Source organism: Ochlerotatus camptorhynchus, unplaced genomic scaffold, assembly GCF_037179485.1.
Source record: "Ochlerotatus camptorhynchus isolate MF236.1 unplaced genomic scaffold, CSIRO-AGI_Acam_v1.1 ptg000370l, whole genome shotgun sequence".
Lineage (NCBI taxonomy): Eukaryota > Metazoa > Arthropoda > Insecta > Diptera > Culicidae > Ochlerotatus > Ochlerotatus camptorhynchus.
Window position 1 is genome coordinate 6109675 of NW_027040858.1, and position 17259 is coordinate 6126933.

General features: G+C 39.9%; 2 protein-coding genes and 1 long non-coding RNA gene across 3 annotated transcripts in view; 1 reads left to right on the forward strand and 2 right to left on the reverse strand.

Moving 5' to 3' along the window:
* Nucleotides 1-17259, reverse strand: part of ATPsynO (ATP synthase subunit O, mitochondrial) — a 172016-nt gene that overhangs the window by 69216 nt on the left and 85541 nt on the right. The gene's annotated exons all lie outside the window — the stretch shown is intronic.
* On the forward strand, nt 7599-9891 carry LOC135710009 (uncharacterized). Its single transcript, XR_010518386.1, has 2 exons — nt 7599-8784; nt 8952-9891. It is a non-coding gene; the product is annotated as an uncharacterized LOC135710009 (long non-coding RNA).
* Nucleotides 11960-15769, reverse strand: Art3 (arginine methyltransferase 3). Its single transcript, XM_065232466.1, has 3 exons — nt 15510-15769; nt 14691-15442; nt 11960-14635 (listed from the first exon to the last, which is right to left on the reverse strand). Exons 1-3 carry the CDS (start codon nt 15520-15522, stop codon nt 13754-13756), a joined length of 1647 nt encoding a protein of 548 aa, XP_065088538.1. The 5' UTR covers nt 15523-15769; the 3' UTR covers nt 11960-13753.

Genomic DNA, 17259 nt, shown 5'->3' on the forward strand with positions numbered 1-17259 from the left:
TTGAAGAGATGGCGATAGAACACGACTTTGGAACGGTGAGGTGTGCAGGCTCAAGAAAGCGCTGTATGGCAGTCAAGCCGTGTATGGAACGGAAAACTGGAGCAATCCAGAGTAATCCTGAGGAACTCTCTTGCTCTCTGATGAACGGTTGTATTATCTCGATTGGTTTGACAGCGCATCCCAAGCAATCACATTTATCGGAGTTTGGAACTCGCAGGACTTATCCTCAAGTACATGTCCTCACCGGAGCTGGTTGCTGGAAGGGAATATCTATCTATTCGCTTACTCTAAGCATCTGGATGCTCAGTAGTATTAAGATGGCAATATCCTGTACAATTTCATTACCACTGCAAATCGAAAAGTGTCCTCCAGAAAGCCATCGCCCGTGATTTAAGAAAATAACCAAAACCTCTATGACAAATGCAACGGAACAGTTTCTGAATGTAAATCCTAAGTTCTCACCAGCAGCAGTCCAATCACGACCCTACCAATTAATTGCATGTTGCACCCATTGCTTGGTCCTTCTTCCCAGGTGGCACATGGCCATTCATCGTCCTCCTGTAGCGGGAGGGTCAATGTCCGTGTCCAGGACTAATCTGCACACAAACAACATCAAAGGAGTCGCAGGGGGATTTGTTATTTTCAGCGTTATGTTATGGTTGAGGTCCTCAACTTGAGGATATGATTGCCAGCAGAGTTGATAATAGAAGCGTTAAGTCCGGACAGTAGTCATGGATGGCACAAGGGTTGAGTGGGAGGAACAAGGGAACAACTGGTAGAAAACGAGATCATTTTCATTATTTAAGGACACTAATGACGGAATCCATTTTCCACACAATTTGGTTTAACCACTTCGCAATTTCACGGACACATCTGGTGATCTACTTAATGGACACAGTTCAAAATTAATCTACATGTCTGCTGCAGAGAGGCAACCATTTCATTAAATTTGCCCACCTGTATGACTTCTGGATGGCCAGTGCCAGTGAAAACGCGAACTGGAGGGATTCCATGAACCTCAAATATTGCATCCGAACTAACATTTGCATGGTCAGATTTCAATGTCTATATGCCAAACTAATTCTGTTTTCGTCGCAAATTAGATCAGATCCCAGAGCAAACCAGAGTAGCTCTGAGCAACTCAGAGTAAAAGAGAATTTTAGAAGTACTCAAATGAAAGCCGTCTTCCCTCTCGATACAACGATAAAACTTCCAAGTTCGTTCAAGTTTCATGAAGTTCAAATAAAGTTCCGACAGAACTTTCTTCCCAAGCAACCAAAAGTTCCGCATTCAACGATAAAACCCACTTTCAAGTTCTATAAAGCGCAAATAATGTTCCAACACAACTTTCTGGCAACTTTAGAAGCTATAGAAAGCACACGAGGAACTTCAGGCTCCAAAAAGTTCCGATGCATACTCTTAGCAACTTAGCAAGTTCAAATAAAGTTCCAAAAAGGCAAGGCTGAAAACATGGCCACGACAATGTTCCGAACAAGTTCCCAGCGGAACTTTAAAGTATCTTAAAAGTTCCCTGCGGAACGTCTTAACAACTTGAAAGTTTATAAAAAGGTCCGTCATAGCCCACATGAAGCAATTCGCACAAGTCTTTATTAGTAACAAACTTTAATGTACGTAAATATGAAATGATCAGAGGCTCAAATAAATCATAATTCTTATATTTATGCAGTGCATCAATATTCTATCCAAACCAAGATCCAAACATAAAAATCATCATGCGGGCAAACACCAATTTAAAATTCATTAAGGTGTTGTGTTTCGTATTCAAGTCAGCCAGTTGGCACTGAAAACTCCAACAGTAGGCGGGATAAAAGCTCACTTTAATATATCTCAGAAGACGTACCGGTTGTAACGGATTGATACGCATTGCATCATGACCGGGTAAGTAGTAGAGTGGGATTAGTGTTCAGTACCGGGTATGAATTAGGAAACGTGATAGCACGATGTATGAGTGAACCTATGAGCGAGTGGGACAGCGAGATAGCGATACCGGTTGGTGTTGAGTGAGTAGCAACAGGCGAGTCAGTCAGTGTTCGACAGTGCCATCAAACAGACGTGGATACGAGTGCGGGTCAGTGTACAGTACGAATTGGCGTGTTGCAATGGCGGCGAGGATTAAAATTGGTAAGTTTCAGTTTTGGAACAAGAAAACAAAAAAAAAATATGAACAAATGTTTCATGCGTACATTTCGAGGTACATTTACGTACCAACAGTACTGGCAATTTAGTGAAAAAACAATAATTCGGGAGATAGAGTGAATCTGATTTTTTTTTCTCAAGACTAACGTGAACGCTGGAAAAAAAAAATATATGGCGGCTTATTGGAAAAATTTGCAGCTGCTTAGGCCAGAATGCACAGAAGATGAGAAAACATGGCGGCGGTGTTGAACTTACTTTTATATGAAATACTCGATGTTTGTGGTTATGATACTGTTTCATGATGTTGGGGTTGTACAAAAATGTGCTATGCAAGTAAAAGAAGGCTCCGTTGAAAACAGAGAAAATACAAAATGCCTCCGCGCTGTGGAAAAAATGCTCCCAGGAAAAGTGGTCCGTGTTGCTAAATTTGAGGTTAAATTTGCTTCGTGATGCGAAATTATGCTTCGTGCTAAAAATGCTTCGCGATAGAGATTGCTTTGTGCATGGGTATTATGCTTGGTGCTGAGGAATTTTCTACGTGAACGGGGATTATGCTACGTGCTGAGGAGTTTTGCTTCGTGAAAAAGATTGCTTTGTACATGGGTGTTGATGAGTTTTGCTTTTCGTTGAGAACTTATACTTCGTGCTGAAGATAGGGCTCTGGGAGAATTAGTGAACCGATTGTTTTTGTGCATGGTAATAATGCACAAGAGAAATTGAGAAATGTTACTTCGTGTTATGGATTTATGCTTCGTGCTGCAATTAAACCGATTGCTTGTGTGTAGGAATTATGCTTTGTGGATGTAAAATGAAGCGGTTGCTTTGAGTAGAGAAAAAAATAACATTGGACAACAAAGTTGTGCCAACAATTCCAGGAGGTTAAGTTGGTATAAAATAATGAACACGATGCAAGCTCAGATGCAAGCAGAGAATGTTTCAAGGAATGAAACAGTTTAGCGTCATTGGATGTTATCGACATACGTATTAAGGTATACAATGTGTCTCTGTTTTTTATAGATGCAGCTGCAATGCCACCTTTCAAGGTGGGCACAGATCCAAGGAACGATTGGATCAAGTGGAAGCGAGCTTTGGATCGGTTTTTGCAGGCAAACAAAATAGAAGAGGATGAAGAAAAATGCAATTTATTGCTAGTTTTGGGTGGTATAGATCTTCAATCATACTACGACAAAGTCGCTAAATGGGAAGTTCATAAAACTGTGGACGATAACGAGGAAATAGTTGTCCTCAAGTACGAATCGGCTATTCTATCTCTTGATGAATATTTCGCCCCGCAATTAAGGAAACGATTCGAACGTCATTCTCTACGGTCGATGAGGCAGAATAACCAAGAGCCTTTTGAGGAGTATGTATTTCGGTTACGTGAGCAAGCAAATCGATGCTGTTTTATCGATGTCGACGATATGATCGTCGATCAAATTATCGAAGGATGCCGGTCGGCTGACTTAAGGAAGAAGCTATTGACAGAGGAGTTGACACTTTCTGAAGTAGTTAATCTGGGAAAAACGCTAGAAGAAGTCCAGAAACAAACGAGGGAATACGAGAAACCCTCAACGTCGTTTGACGATGGCTCATTGGTTCAAAAAGTTGTTGCGAGGACCTCATCTAGTACCAGATCTTGGGAAGGTTCAAGGAAATGCTATAATTGCAACAGACCGGGACATTTGGCCAAAGAAATAGACAAATGCCCGGCGAAGAATGTGGAATGCTATGGATGTCGAACGAAAGGTCATTTTAAAGTTTGCTGCCGGAAAAGGAAACACAATGAACCGGGAAACAGAAACTCAGCTGGAGCCAAACGAATTCATGCAATCATCAGTGACGAGACGGAGACAGATAAGGGTATTTTTTTCGTCAAGGCCTCGGAGGAACTGAATGAGATACTTGAGTTGAATATTGGTGGAGTGATTACGAAGATGGTCATCGACTCCGGATCGCCAGCTAACATTATCGATAGCAAGACATTCAAGAGGTTGAAAAATCAAGGAGCACAGATCCTGAATAAAAGGAAGCCTGAAAGCGACGAAATCAAATTCAAGGCGTTTGCATCTGATCAGGACATATTCTTCAGTACAGCATTCGAAACGGAGGTGAAAATTCCTGGTGAAGAGACTGGAATCTGGTCCCATATCTTGGTCGCTCCGGAAGGTCAAGTTAGCTTGTTGAGCAAGGGAACTGCATTTGCGTTGGGAATATTGAAAATCGGATATCATGTGAACCAGATTTCGGCGGAAGAGCGTACAAAGGACGCAAACGAAGGACGGGAAGCGTTTCCTAAGATACCGGATGTTCGTTTGTCAATCCAAGTTGATGAAACAATAACACCAGTCGTCCAAGCAGCTCGGAGGTTTCCCATGTCCATGGAAGCGGACGTGGAACAAACGATTCAAGAGCTGTTGGAGAAACAAATCATCGAACGGGCGGAAGCTTCCATAACATGGGTGTCACCACTCGTCCCAGTGAGGAAATCCGATGGAAGAATCAGATTGTGCGTAGATATGCGAGCTGCTAACAAGGCAGTTAAGCGGGAGAACTATCCAATGCCGAATATCGATGATGCAATGTCAAGAATAAAGAAGGTACGTAAATAAACTTTGATATTTGTTTGAGAACTATGTTAGAGTTTTTTTTATTATATGTGTTGATAGGTTGCGAAATTATCCAAAATTGACCTTGAAGCCGCTTATTACCACTTCGAGCTCAATAAGAATAGCAGGAACATCACTACATTCGTTGCAAGAAGCGGGGTTTACCGTTTCTGTCGGTTGATGTTCGGGATAAAGTCCGCTCCCGAGCTTTTCCAACGAGAAATGGAAAATTTATTTCGAGGGATTAAAGGTCTGATAGTTTACATGGATGACCTTCTTATCCATGGGGAAACTGTGGAAGAACATGATCAGTCCTTGCGAGAAGTTCTTGATCGGATTAAGAAAATGAACATGAAGATTAACATGCAAAAGTCAGTTTTCGGGGTAGTATCTGTGACGTTCTTAGGACACATTGTGGCCATCGAAGGCATTCGGCCTACGGATGACAAAATCAAAGCTATTCTTGGGCTGCAGGCACCCTCATCTGTTACTGAACTAAGATCACTTTTAGGGCTTATCAATTTTGTTGGAAAGTTCGTCCCAAATCTGTCGACAATGACTGTTAATATGAGAACTTTGCTGAATAAGGAATGCAAATTCGTTTGGACAGAAACACATTCCCGGGAACTAGAAGCTCTAAAAGGAATACTGGGTAGAGTAGAATATCTAGGATTTTTCGATCCAAAAGATGAGACTTTACTAGTTACTGACGCCAGCCCTTATGGCTTGGGCGCTATTTTGATCCAAATTAAAAACAATGTCCCGCGAACCATATCCTGCATATCGAAAAGCTTAGCTGACTTCGAGAAGAAATACTGTCAAACGGAAAAAGAATGTTACGCAATTATCTGGGCCATGGAAAAACTGTACGTGTATCTCTATGGGATGCATTTCACGCTTATAACAGATTGCAAGCCACTGGAATATCTTTTCAACAGGGTCAAGTCAAAACCATCAGCTCGGATAGAAAGATGGATTCTGCGCTTGCAAAGTTTTGATTTTACGGTTAGATATGAACCGGGAGATGGAAATCTCGCTGATTCACTCTCTCGTCTTTCTCAAGGGATAAAAGACTGTAGTACAGGTTCAGACGTTATCAGTTGGCTAGCAGATGAAATAAAACCTACTGTGTTGTCTATTGACGAGCTTGAAAAGGAAACATTGCGTGATGATGATTTACAAAAAGTCAAGGAAGCGATATATACAGGGATCTGGGACGAAGTACCGAGTGAATTTAAGACAGCTACGATTAAAGATGACTTAACGCTCTATGGAGAATTGATACTGCGAGGTGACAGAATCGTTATTCCTAAATTGTTGAGAGAAAAAGTTATTCATTTGGCTCATTTGGGACATCAAGGTGGAACATCCATGAAAGCGATGCTTAGGGCCAAAGTATGGTTCCCTTTCATGGATAGACAGGTGGATACAATTCTCCGGAATTGCAAACCGTGTAAGATGACGGCGCTGCCCGATAAGCACAATCCAATGATCCGTCGACTTCCGACAATGCCCTGGCAAGATTTAGCGATCGATTTTAAGGAAGGTCTTCCCGGGGACGTGTCATTACTAGTTGTCGTATGCTACACAACAAGGTTTGTACAGATAGAACCAATGAAGCCGGCAACAACACAAAAAGTAATCGGTGCACTATTGCGAATGTTTAGTTCGTTCGGCATACCACGATCGATTACTTCAGATAATGGACCGCAATTCAAGGCGATTGAATTTCGGAATTTCTGTATAAGTTACGGGATCCATCTGAACCTCTCTACACCGTATTGGCCGGAACAAAATGGAGCTGTGGAGAGGCAGATGCGTAATATTGGAAAACGAATCAAAATTAGTTGTATTCAGGAAACAGATTGGGAGGCTGATCTCTACGAGTACTTGACGTTATACCATTCGACTCCACAAGAAACGACTGGTGTTTCCCCGGGACAGATGATGTTTGGCCGGGAGATACGGAATCGTATACCATCTATTCATCAACCACCGAGTTTGAAATGGGAATCATGCAGAGATCACGACATGGAAAAGAAGGAACAACACAAAACAAGGGCTGACGGAGCGCGGCAGGCGAAAAATCACAAATTGGAGAAGGGAGACGTGGTGTTGATGCGGAACATCAGAAACGGATCATATCAGCCAAATTTCGGATCTGAAGAATTTGAGGTTACAGACATCATGGGAGGGGAGATCACTGTAAGGTAAATGGGAACTGGCAAGACGTATAAGCGGAACAGTTCACATCTGAAGAAGTTAAGAGACGCTGTAACACCTTTGACGGAGATCGACACTACAGATTCGGAAACTGAAGTTGCCGAAGATGCGAGCGGAGATGTGATCCAAGGCGGTACCACGACCTCTACAGAAGATCCTCTGAAACCAGGTACGAAGCGGGTTTGCAGACGACCGACTAAATTTGATGATTTTGTAGTGTAAAATTCAAATAATAAACTCAGATGGTAGATTAAATACGAAACATAACGTACAATAAAAGTTAGAAACAATAGCTAAATAAACATCACTAAAAAAAGAATACGCTTAGTAAACAACTAAAAATTAGGAAGGATGTAACGGATTGATACGCATTGCATCATGACCGGGTAAGTAGTAGAGTGGGATTAGTGTTCAGTACCGGGTATGAATTAGGAAACGTGATAGCACGATGTATGAGTGAACCTATGAGCGAGTGGGACAGCGAGATAGCGATACCGGTTGGTGTTGAGTGAGTAGCAACAGGCGAGTCAGTCAGTGTTCGACAGTGCCATCAAACAGACGTGGATACGAGTGCGGGTCAGTGTACAGTACGAATCGGCGTGTTACACCGGTTCGCCCTGGGGCTCTCACGCAGAAGGACTGGGTTTAATTGTCCCAATTCTCCAAACAGCTCCAATACTACTACTAATGCTGATAAATCAATACACGTTCATACATGCCTTTAGAAATAACTTTCTTAAAGACCTAGGGCAGTTTAGAGAGGCGTAATGTGGCCTCTGACTGGTACGTTATTTCGCCTTTTTGGCATTATATAGCTGAACAACGGCTTTACCAGTGTTTGCAAGTTCTGATGAGGCCCGTATTTAGCTAAAAAGGCGAAATAACGTGCCTATGGTTACTTGAGTGGAGGGCTTCAAGGGTATAGCGATGCCGATTGGGGAGGAGATCCTGATGACAGAAGATCGACAACAGGTTACTTGTTCACCATGCAAAGGGCTGCCATATCCTGGAGCGAAAGGAAGCAACCAACCGTAACCCTTTCATCATGCGAGGAGGAATTCATGGTACTTTCGCGGGCCATTCAAGAGGCGATGTGGTGGAAGAATCTGCGTTCGGAGCTAACAGAAGGTCGAGCAATGCCAACCTACTGCGAACAATGGTTCGTATAATCCAAGAACGAAGCATACCAAACTGCGGATGGATTCATGAAACCAATGACCCTTTTGAAACAAGCTAAGTTAAGCAAACCCCACACGCATCAATATATTGACGCGAAGGGGAATTATTGACAATAATATTGATGATGTGAATTCAGAAATATTGTCAATCTCGATATATTGACGTCAATATTGAATGTATTGACAATACGATTATTGTCAATAAAAACAATCGTGTACGGTCCACATTACGCCAATTCGCGAACCCCACACGTATCAATGTATTGAAAAGGGAATTATTGACAATAATATTGATGATTTAAATACAGAAGTATTGTCAATATCGATGTATTTACGTCAATATATCAGTGTCAACATTTCAAAGGGGCGTAATTGCATTTGTAAACAATGGCTTTAGCCTTCGATTTCTCGTGAATTAAAGGTCAATCATGAAGATTAATGACACCAGCAGATAGAGGAATGTTACCTTTACCAGCTAGCATTGTTAATTTGGAGAGGTGAACTTTTATTTGCGAGAAATCGACGGCTAAAGCCATTGTTTACAAAATCAATTACGTCCCTTTGAAATGTTGGCACTGATATGATGTATTGGCGTCAATATAGAATGCAATCGGGATTAAGTGAACCCTACACGACAAATTGTATTGACAATAATCGTATTGTCAATACATTTTATATTGATGTCAATACATCGGTATTGACAATATTTCTGTATTCACATCATCAATATTATTGTCAATACTTGTAAGTATTGACAATATTTCTTACCGTGTGGGGTTCGCTTTAGGGAGGAGTGAAAACCAAGCAACCCGCGATTTTGTCACGATACCAAGCTTGTATTGTAAATACTAGTATTTAGGGAATAAACGTTCGTTCCACTTTGTTCCTTCATCCCTGATGGAAGCACAGTTTTTCCTTTTAAATCTGCAAGAACTATATGAGAAAGGTATATGGTATCTTCCATCAATCCAAACGTCGATTTTTGATCATCATTGATGATTACCTCGAATACTTCGGAGCAGCAACATAATGATGTGATTCCTCTGAAATTATGGACATTCCCACGCGCCAGGAAATTTGCTCAACAAGTCAAATAACTTCGTCGACGTTTCCGAACGGACCAGCAGTAAACGAGAAACTTTTTGAAGGGTAAGATTGACGGTATTTTAACTGACGGCGATCGAATGCATCTCTTGGAACATCACTTGTAACAATCGTAGCTTGATTTGGTGAGGGCGAGATTTCGTTGAACGAACTGGTTAGCTAGGAGGAGGAGAAGGAGTGTATCCATGTTTCTTCTTGGCCAGAAATCCCCTCGCGGTGCCTCGCAAACGAAACACTTATTCTTCACTCGAGTCTACCGAAAAATTAAAAAAAAAATAAATAATTCCGGATGGCTCGTTTCAGAACCTAGAACTATAGTCGCTTTATGTAGAGTCGGTTCATGTTTCCTATTGGCGTTGACGGCACCGTCGAAAAATTCCAGAACAACATGTGAAAAGGGCATACAAGCTTTTTGTAAACAAACCTTTGTAGGCCCTTTTCTCACCAACCGAGGGTCGCCCACGTAAACCAGCAATATCATCGGGAAGGGGAAAGTGTCCCCTACCCGGTGATGTTAAAGGTTTGCGTTGGTGTCATATGGGTGGCGAGAAAAGGGCATAAGAAGGTTTGTTTACAAAAAGCTTGTATGCCCTTTTCACATGTTGTTCTGGAATTGTCTCTTCTAGGCAGAGCTGCCAGGTGGTTTTATAAAAAATCTGTATCCACTCTATTAAAAAATTTGTATTTTCTGTATTGACGATTTTTTTCTTAATTAATCATGTTTTGTTGTTCTACAAATACAGTGCATACAAAATAACCATAAAAAGTGCTTAACCACCTATTCGGGCTATCGTACTAACCATACGGGATATAATCGCGCCATTTGTGATATCGTCCGTACTTATTTATAAGAGTGATATGAAGCCGTTTGAAAATGTATGGAGATTTTAGTTTCTATTCATTATCTTCCTGATAAGCAGTTTTAAATGCAAAAAAGTGCACGAGTTCATTACTATTTGATATTTTTAATATAGGGTTACGGTATGTAATGTGGGTCTAGTCCTTTCATTCGGCCTATCACGCAAATAAATAATTAATTAAGGAATATTACACAAAAAATAAGGAAAATATTGATCACTGATGGTTGATAAATGTGTACCACACACAAATCAATTTATATCACAACATTTCAATACATTTTCAGCTCTCGTAAGTAATAAAACTGGTTGAGAATATCACAATGTTCGGAGTTTTTAGCCGCCATGACTTATAAGGTTAAGATGGGAAGGTTGACTGACGATCATCAAATGGCCTGATTATGGCATTTATTGATTGGAATTACCTGATAATACACACTAGACGTAAAACTTACAGTTGCTGTTTGAATATTTTATGTTTATTTTAATTGTTTAACAACGTTTTCACAAGTAAAACATGGACCCAACTTTAGGGACACATTTCTTTTCTATGTTCCTAACTATGGCCCATGAAATTCATTTGACAGCATATAGCAATAAGAGTAACGTCAACAATGTTGTTTTGCATTTGGATGATAAGGAACGAACAGGAAGGGAGATTTTTTCTGCCAAACCTGTATAATGAACATCACAATGTTCTGATTTAGATATTCTGCGGTCAAAAGACGATAAGCGAAATTTTTAATTTTTAATTTTTAAATTGAGTGATTTAATGTAGTTTTCGTAAAATTTTCTCTAAGAAATGTTTTGAGGAATGAAGAGCATTAAGTTAACAGTGATAGTGATAAAAAAAAATACATCAGAAAACGTTACCAAGAGCGTTTTTTTGAGGATCAAACAAGATAGGACGAAGTTGCATCCATAAATAGACCCAATTTGGGGACAATAGACCCATATTACATACATTTCCCTCGTGAGTTATTGTCTTAAAAAAAGTAAGTTTTTCAACTTTTCGTGGTTTCTGATAGCAAACGACATGATAAGCATATCTAAGCATACCATTTAGCAGTAGAATATCGTTTGCAGGTAAATTCATTGATGAGTTATGATTAAAAACGTAATTGATGGCTGCATATTAGACCGAGGTTAGGGACGTATACCCTAGATGAATACAATTAATTACATCATTTGTGTGGTAGTTACACCGAAAAGTCGAGAGATGTCGCCCCGCCAGTGCTGGTAAAATCATTTTTGCAGTATGGAGAATATCAGAAAATCCGCAATTTCTTACGAAATACATTTTCAATGCAAGTAAAATGTTTACGAGTACTTGTATTTGTACCATTTTAATGTGCTCGGGCACTTTTCTTGTATTTAACATACATGCTTATATTGGAAATATTCAATTAATACTGTAAATCCCCATACAATCTCAAATCGTTTACTACCAGCTCCATATGCATCCGAAAGCGGTTGGTCCTCTGGTTGTGAATGCTGTCAAAAACACCATAACATCATTAATTGTCGATGGAAATTTGATAGGTTCCCGAGCAGAGGGTGAGAACAAAATTAAAACAAGAATTATGTTGTTTTCATTATTCCTGATAACTCAAATTGATTTCATTTTGATGGAGTTGATGGCTAACAGAAAAAAAAAATGAGAGCTAAAAGATATGCGAAGAATATCAAAATTATAACATATATTGATATTAGTGAGAACTGCTTGATAACTTATTTTGATATAGATTTTTTTTCTCAAGCATTTTATAAAAATCTGTATAAATCTGTATTGTAATTTAAAAATCTGTGATAAATCTGTATTCTGTATCGGGTCTGTATTAAGATTAAAAAATCTGTATAATACAGATAAATCTGTATAAATGGCAGCGCTGCTTCTAGGAAAGATTGACAGTTTCTTATGGGATTTTTCGGTGGCAAAGGATTTTCTCCTAATTCAGGAATTCATGTACATTTGAAGAAACATTTTGCAACTTTGAAGTATAATTTCTCAAAAATAATAACGAATGCACACATGTTTTTCATGCTTAAATGATCATTAGGGAAATACAAAACTTTTGTCCGAAAGGAATTCTCGATCCATTTTCTCTAACAACTGATAACTTTGAGAGAAAGGCATAAAGTTACTGGAATAAAGTGCTAGAAATGGTTAAAATATATATATATTTTTTAATTTGAGAACTCCCAGGACTTTGACTATTTCACAGAACATTGTTTGGCATAATTAGAAAAGTTGGTCACTTGGATTTTTCAATCAATTTTACCATATTGGAGATCGTTGGGTTTAAACACCAGTTTTTCAATGAACCAATAAAAATGGCGGACGCGTGACTTCAGACCTTAAATAGTGCAAAATCAAAACGGGTAAATGGGCAAAATCAACACGGACGATCATCTCAATTCCATTACTATCATTGCTTTTAACTAGCCGCTACGAGCTAACCGCCTTATTCCGAATTTTCACTATTTTAACCCTGAATATAAGAATTCTGACAATTATATTATGACATTCGCCTCGTACCTTTTTGTCGCGCAAATTCCTACAGCAGCACCAATACATATAAATGCTTGAAAAATTTAATTATCATGCTTATTGAATGACTTACTGTCAGTTAAGATATGTCGTTTATGTTAAATATTCGAACTTGTAATGTATGTTATAAACTCTTTTTTTTTCTGTTTGTGTAAGCATATAGATAAAACACCAGACTGTGTGTAGTAGCAACAGGGTAAAGATAGTTCAATTTATGTCCTTTATATTTATAAGGTGTTATATTAATGTACTCTATTCAGTTATAATCTATCAACCTTGGAAGTGCGACAATTTCTGCCTTGATTATATGTATTACTAGTTATATTTTCCTGGTTCGCAGTTTGAAACTTTAATCAAAATCTGTCTTTCTCTCATATCAAAAATACTCGGCTAAACATTCCGTTCTCGAGGGATGAAAAAACTGTGTGTACAAAAATTAGCCTTCAGTGTAAAAAATTAAAGCTTGTTCCTTTTCAACTACACATTACTGTTTATTGGGTTGTGGCTCCTCCTCTAGCTGATGTTCTTTAAAAAAAAAAACACTATTCTACTAACAGTGAGCAAGGGGAGTAGGTAGATAGTTGTATCATCAACGAACGGGAAACCTTTACGATTACTATTTAATTTAAGAGGAGCGATGGTTGGTTCTACTTTGACAATTTTCCGGGCGCAAAAAGATCAAAAAACTGAGGGATGTTCTGTGGACCTACCGAGAGAGAAACTGATTGTCTCTAGTGAGTTGTTTTCTGAGTATAGTTCCTATAGGTATTTGGGTGATTTCAAAAATTGGAAGAGAAAAGTTGTTATAGTCTAGTTCAAAATTAAAGCGATATCCCATGTAGATCGATAGTATAGAGGGAAACAATTTCCAACAAGGCAGTTTAAATATAGGATTGGTTTGCCTTGTTTGCGTTCGTTGTGTGTCGTTCTAGTAAAAGTGTGAAATCTTATTTTGTGTTGTGATCAAGCTCCTATTTTCTCATGCTTAAAGCTGTTTGTTGGTCTTCTTCTATTGAATCGCGCTTCGTAAAATGTCCTGCGCGGTTTTTAATTTAGCAGAATGAGTATCCCAATCTGCTAGTTGAGGGTGTACTTAAGCACCTTGCCGAGGTACTCGATCGTTATGAACAGCGACCGTGCGTCCTTCGGGTCCCGTCTGCATATAAACTTACCTTTGATCACCTGTCCTTCCTGCACGGAGATCGGTTCTTCGACGTAGAAAATCGTTTGCTTCCAGTGCGTTGGTCTCGTGTAGGGCGAGGTTGAAAATTCAACATGCTGAGGCAGTTCAAAGAACGTATCAAAATAACCAACCAAGGCAGTCAATTTGCAGCTCTTCTTGACGGTAAGTTCAAAGTTGTAGCTGAAATTGGGACAATCGACGTCCACCTCCATCAGGTCGAAATTGGCAATTATGTTAGCGTTGGTGATGACATGTTCCGGTTTGCACACTTCTACGGTGGCCTCCCTTAACACTTCCTTCTTCATGCAGGACATATCAAAGCCGTAAACATTCTTCCAGAATCCGATAAACTCGTCATGCCGCTCGATATCTCCATACCCGGCTATACTAATATTACACCTGTTCGGGAGGATGAAGCCACCCTCCTTCAGGTACTGCTTCCTAGCATAGATCACGCTATCCATCATCCCTTCGAACAACAGGAAGTAACCCATCCATTCGGACACAATAATGTCCACCTTTTCCACCGGCAGTTCGCTATCCTCCAGCCGTCCCTTTACGAACTTAATATTCTCGATATTATTTCTTCTGACAATATCCATCGCCTGGTAGATTATATCCGACTGATCGACCGAGATCACTTCCTTCGCTCCGGCTTTGGCAGCGAACATGGACAAAATAGCCGTACCACAGCCCAAGTCAAGCACCGTCTTATCTCGGAAGATTTCACCATTTTCGACAATGGCATCACGATAGCTGGCTGTTCGAACATAATCCTGAAACCGAAACCTGTTGTTGTAATCTACACATTCCTAAAATCTATATACTCACACTCAACATATCGTGATGAATACCAAAGTGCGAGTACGTATTGAAGTAGCCCTGATCGTCCTCCACGGCCACTGTGCTAACGCAGTGTCTCAGCTCTTCCCTGATTTGTGCTAGCTTCTCGTCAGGTGCCTTCTTATTTTTACCAGTTCCCACCATCTGTTCGCTCTGCTGTTCCAGCAGATTCCGGAAACTTTCCTTCATCTTCTCTATGTCACTGGACGCATGCTGCAGAAGATTTTCCTTCTCCCGTAGCTGCGCCGTTAGCTCATTGATTATCCCCTGCAGCTTCCGGTACTGATCAGTCGTCAACGTTATCGTCTCCCCAATGTTGTTGCCATTCTCCCGCGTTCCACTACCCCCATTCCCATTGCCATTTAACAAGATCTCATCCAGTTCGTCTAAATCGAACATCAACCACGTCTCGTTCTCAACCGGCTTCAAGTACTTGTCATCGGACCAGAACACGCTCGTACCATTCTTGAACACTGACGGATCCGGCTTCTCCAATCGTATATAATTGATCATCTTTATGTACGCATATTCATCCAGATGAAATCTACGTCTTACTTCGCCCAAGTCAAACTCGTGCCGTTCCCGGGCATGTCGAATAGCCGTCGTCATCGTCGGAGAGATCTGTTCACAGAACAAACATCTTACCGGATCATTCTGCTCCTCGGCTACTTCCCACTCGTCAGCATCATCTTCTTCGCCGTTAGAATCTCCCGTTTCCATCTCACAGAGTGGAGGACATTCTGCCACAGGAAAAAAAAAAAACAATCCTCAAAGATTTCATCACAAAAACACATTTTTTTATCTTACCATCATCGGCCATTCTGACGCTTATTTCCAGCAAAGAAAACGATTGGAGTGAAGCACAGTTTTCAAGAATAAACTTGGGAGTAGAAAAGATGAAGCAAGTTCAAGTTATAGGAAGATTTTAAACTATTTTCACAGTACGGAGCGAGAAAAGTGAACAACACACATGCGAAAGCTATTAAGGATATTATCTCTGGCACGACAGGACAATCAACAAAACATGCGCCTAACGATCGCACAAGGGGACGAAAGCGCACATGTGTTTCTCTAGCGGGATGATGAGATTTTGACAGTTGATTCTATATCGAGAGAGAGAGAGCCCGCAGCTGGCGGGATTTAAGTGTGGGTTTGGTCCGTTTGGCTTTGTTTATAGCTAATGTAAAATTACCCGCACTCCACAAACTAATATTTATTGTGTGTTGCAGGATAATTTCTCAAAATGGGATTATACCATCTGCTTTCTGTTTATGGCCGTACGACTGCGCCCATTTATTTAACACACGGCGGCTATTTATCCAGGATTCGCTCCTCAAGCCGCTGCCATAAAATACTATCTAAGTTTCACACCTGTGTATAATCCTTAAGGGCGGAGTTGCATCGCGCTTATGAGCGGCGCGTTTCGACCGTCACCAAATGAGAATTTAACATAAGCGCGACAATATTTATTTATTTATTTATTTATTTCGTCAAGCCAGTGTAGACTACATACAGTGATTATTACAATGTTTACTTATACATACTATGCATTAATTCTATTCTTTTATAGCTTAATTTTTATTTGCTGCTTGGACATAGTGATGTCAATAGTTCCGCAATGCAAATTATATAGGCGCATCATTCCATTGATTGGGCCGAGGATTGGGCTATTTTTTGCATAGTTTGTTCTATATGATTTTTCAGAAAATAAATTCCGTGTTCGACAACCCTAATAAAAAATAACCATAAACGAACGATAACCCAAATCATTGAACTATTCCACAAATGGTTTGGATGATACCCAGAACACATCGTTAAGCAAATTAACCATACTATTTTTATTAGGGAAGGTGTGAATCTATGCGCAATGAAATAATGTCGTTGATGAAGAAAAGCATTGCAAATTGGCGGCGCTCCCTAGTATTTGCATATTGCAAAGCATGCAGCGCGCTTCATAAGATGGTAATGGAAATGCAGTCCAATTCAATTTACGTAAAGCATATAAAAGGAATTGCATAGACAGATTCTATGCGTTCTTCGTGTATGGAAATGTATGGATTCCATACTAGGTGGCAGTATTCCAGAATTGGCCTGAATAAAGCCTGGTACGCAGCTGAAAAGTAATGACGTTTTTACGTGCTACGGGATAGGACACGGAATGCTAAAGAAATTACTTTTCCTTACACAGCAAAAAAAAAATGTAATATCGATCAATGCAATTCAAGCTGATGTATGAAATAATGATGTAACAGCAAAAAGCAGATACAATATTACATCAATGGATGTAATTTTGTTCGCAAAATAGATGTAAATCGTACAAAGTTATATTACACAACCGATGGATTGACCTGGTTGCAGCAGTTTGGATGTAATATCCAACAACTTTTTTTTTTCTGTGTAGCATTTCTTGACCCAGTACGCAGTTCAAAAGAAATCGGTAAAGGAAAGATCGATTACATTAGTATCGTGATCGACATGAAGGTGACGAATTCTGAATGCAATTTAACTCTTCTTGCGGAATAATGGTCTGATCAAGTATTCCGTTAGGTAATTTTAA